We start from the raw sequence: 2,707 nt of genomic DNA on the forward strand, positions 1-2,707 counted from the left end.
GGAGGAGGGAGAGGAGGAGGAGGAGGAGGTGAAGGCGGTGGTGGAGGAGGAGGAAGATGGTTGGCTGGTTGGGTCAATGTGGGAGGAAGTACAGCTTGAGATTCTCCAACGGGGGTTGGAGGGCAGGCTGGCGTATTTGTAAGTTTCCCACTCAAATGACACGGTGGAGTACACCTTGGACAAGAAGAGTTTTCTGAGAAGGCCTGGAAGAAGACATTATGTTTGGTAAATAAATGATAAAGAGTTAATTTGGTTCTTGTGGTTGAGAGTAATCAAAATAGACAAAAACAATAAAATCCCTGTTGCCATGGAATCAGCTTCAGCTCCTGGGGACCTTACGTTTCTGATGAGAACTGTATTGCACAGGGTTTTCGATGGCCGATTTTGTGTGTGTTTCAATTTATTTTTAAAAAATCATTTTATTGAGGGCTCTTATCATGATCCATACATACATCCTCCACAGCTGATTTTCTTGACATACCCCACCAGGCTTTTCTCCTGCAGTCCCTCAGGATGGATTGGAAACTCTGAACTTGCAGTTAGTAGCTGTGTGTGTTGACCGTTTGAGCTACTCAAAGACCTCAATCAAAATAATAGCTAGCATGTATTGAATGTTTCCTCAGAGTATTTCACATTAGTTTTTCAACTCACATTCACTCATTCGAATATTTGTTATAGGTATGTGCTATGTACCAGGCACTGTGGTTACAATGTGAGCCCTGTCTGTCATCTCACGGAGTATATAGTCCAGCAAGAGAAGACACATAGCACGCACACACATACAAATACTCAAAACAGAACAAAGGAGCATGACAATAAGAGTTGTGAGAATGAAGAGCTATAGGCCTTAGCCTGGCATGTTGTGTGCCACTGCTCCAACTCATAATATTTTTGTTTAATAAAGGTTTCTAGTTTTGCAGCACTTCTTTTTGGCTTATTCTTATATATACAAGTGCATACGACAGCGGGGCTTTAACAAGTTCATGGAAAAGTTTCATTATCTTTCTACTCTATTCTCCCACAAACCTTCTGAAGCCTCCGTGTGTGTGTGTGAATTCACACACACATATAATTCCATATTTCCATAAACTTCTTGAAACACCCTCATATATGTATATATAATGGACTAAAACATATCAATGTGATGATAGCATAGTATCAGGCAGTGTTTCATTGTGTTGTACAAGGATTGCTATGAGTTGGTTTGATAGCTTTGTATATAAGAATAAAATCAGATCAATGGATACATATAATTTGATAGTAGAAGGAAGCACATGCCCTCTTCAATAAGTGGTGCTGTAAAGAAATGATATCTATGCACAAGAATAAACTCAAGGAGGTTCATAGACCCCGAGGTAAAACCCCAAACTATTAGGGCCATTAATGAGGTAATTGGGACAATCCCTGAGAACCTTGGCACAGGGAATACATAGGCTAACAGAAATAGGGAAGGATACAAATACAGAGGAGTCACAAATTGACAAGTGGGATATACTGAAGATAAAACACCTGGGTACATCAGAAGAATTCACCAAGAGAGTAATAAGAGAGCCCATGGTCTGGGAAAACATCTTGACTGGAAGTCACTTGTAGAGGCCAAGGACCGATCTTGAACTACTTATAGGCTTTTCCATTTTTGTCATTGGCTTTATTTTTTGTTGTAATTTTGTTTTTGGTTTTTTAGTTGTTATTGCTTTTGGTTTTGACTTCCTTTGTTGTTTTGTTTGGCTTTGCCTGGTTTTTGCACTTACGAATGTCGCTGCATGTCTATCTAGATAAGATAGGCAGGATAAATAATTTGGAGATGAAAAAAATTTTTTTGATAGTAGATACTGCCTAATTGTAATCCATAGTGAGTTCGTAAATTTAGACTCTTCTTAACAATGTGAAAAAATGCATCTATTTCTTCAAGTCTTTTTGATATTTTTCTCTTTTTTGTGTGGTCAATCTCATAGAGAAAAAATATTACTCAATATAGTTTTATTTTATATTTGTGTGTGTGTGCCTATGCATATGCGGCAGGGACTACTAATTGCCTCCCAACATACATTTGTGCCTTCTTCTTTCACAGTAAGCAACTTTATTTTCACTTGGATAGATTATAACCCCAATTAAAAAAAAACATTTTATTGGGGTCTCAAACAGCTCTTATCACAATTCATCCATCCATCCATTATGTTAAGCACATTTGTTGCCATCATAATTCTCAAAACATTTTCTTTTTACTTGAGCCCTCAGTATCAGCTCAATTTTTTTCCTCTGTCCCACATCTTTCCTCCCTCATGTACCCTTGATAATTTATAAATTATTTTTTCATGTCTTACACTGATCGATGTTTCCCCTCACCCATTGTTCTGTTGTCCATCCTCGTGGGAGGGGGTTATACGTCGATCATTGTGATCGGTCCCCCATTTCTAACCCCACCTTCCCCTTACCCTCCTGTTATCCCTACTCTCATTATTGATACTGAGCAGCTTATCTGTCCTGAATTCCCTGTTTCCAGCTCTTATCTGTACCAGTGCACATCCTCTGGTTTAGCTGGATTTGTAAGGTAGAATTGGGGTCATGATAGTGGGGGTGGGGTGGGTGGGGAGGAAGCATTATAGAACTAGAGGAAAGTTGTATGTTTCATCGGTACTATAATGTACCCCAACTTGTGTATCTCTTCCTTATGACCCTCCTGTAAGGGTATGTCCAATTGTCTACA

General features: G+C 39.0%; 1 protein-coding gene across 1 annotated transcript in view; it reads right to left on the bottom strand.

Annotated features, from left to right (window-relative positions):
- The window catches only part of PRR11 (proline rich 11), a 19,120-nt gene that overhangs the window by 6,018 nt on the left and 10,395 nt on the right, over positions 1 to 2,707 (bottom strand). The window contains exon 4 of the mRNA XM_045299294.1: positions 13 to 203. Within this exon, the coding sequence (XP_045155229.1) occupies positions 13 to 203 (191 nt within the window). The remainder of the gene's footprint in view (positions 1 to 12; positions 204 to 2,707) is intronic.

Source organism: Echinops telfairi, unplaced genomic scaffold (assembly GCF_000313985.2).
Source record: "Echinops telfairi isolate 266 unplaced genomic scaffold, ASM31398v2 ScPeMD7_7458;HRSCAF=8496, whole genome shotgun sequence".
Classification (NCBI taxonomy): domain Eukaryota; kingdom Metazoa; phylum Chordata; class Mammalia; order Afrosoricida; family Tenrecidae; genus Echinops; species Echinops telfairi.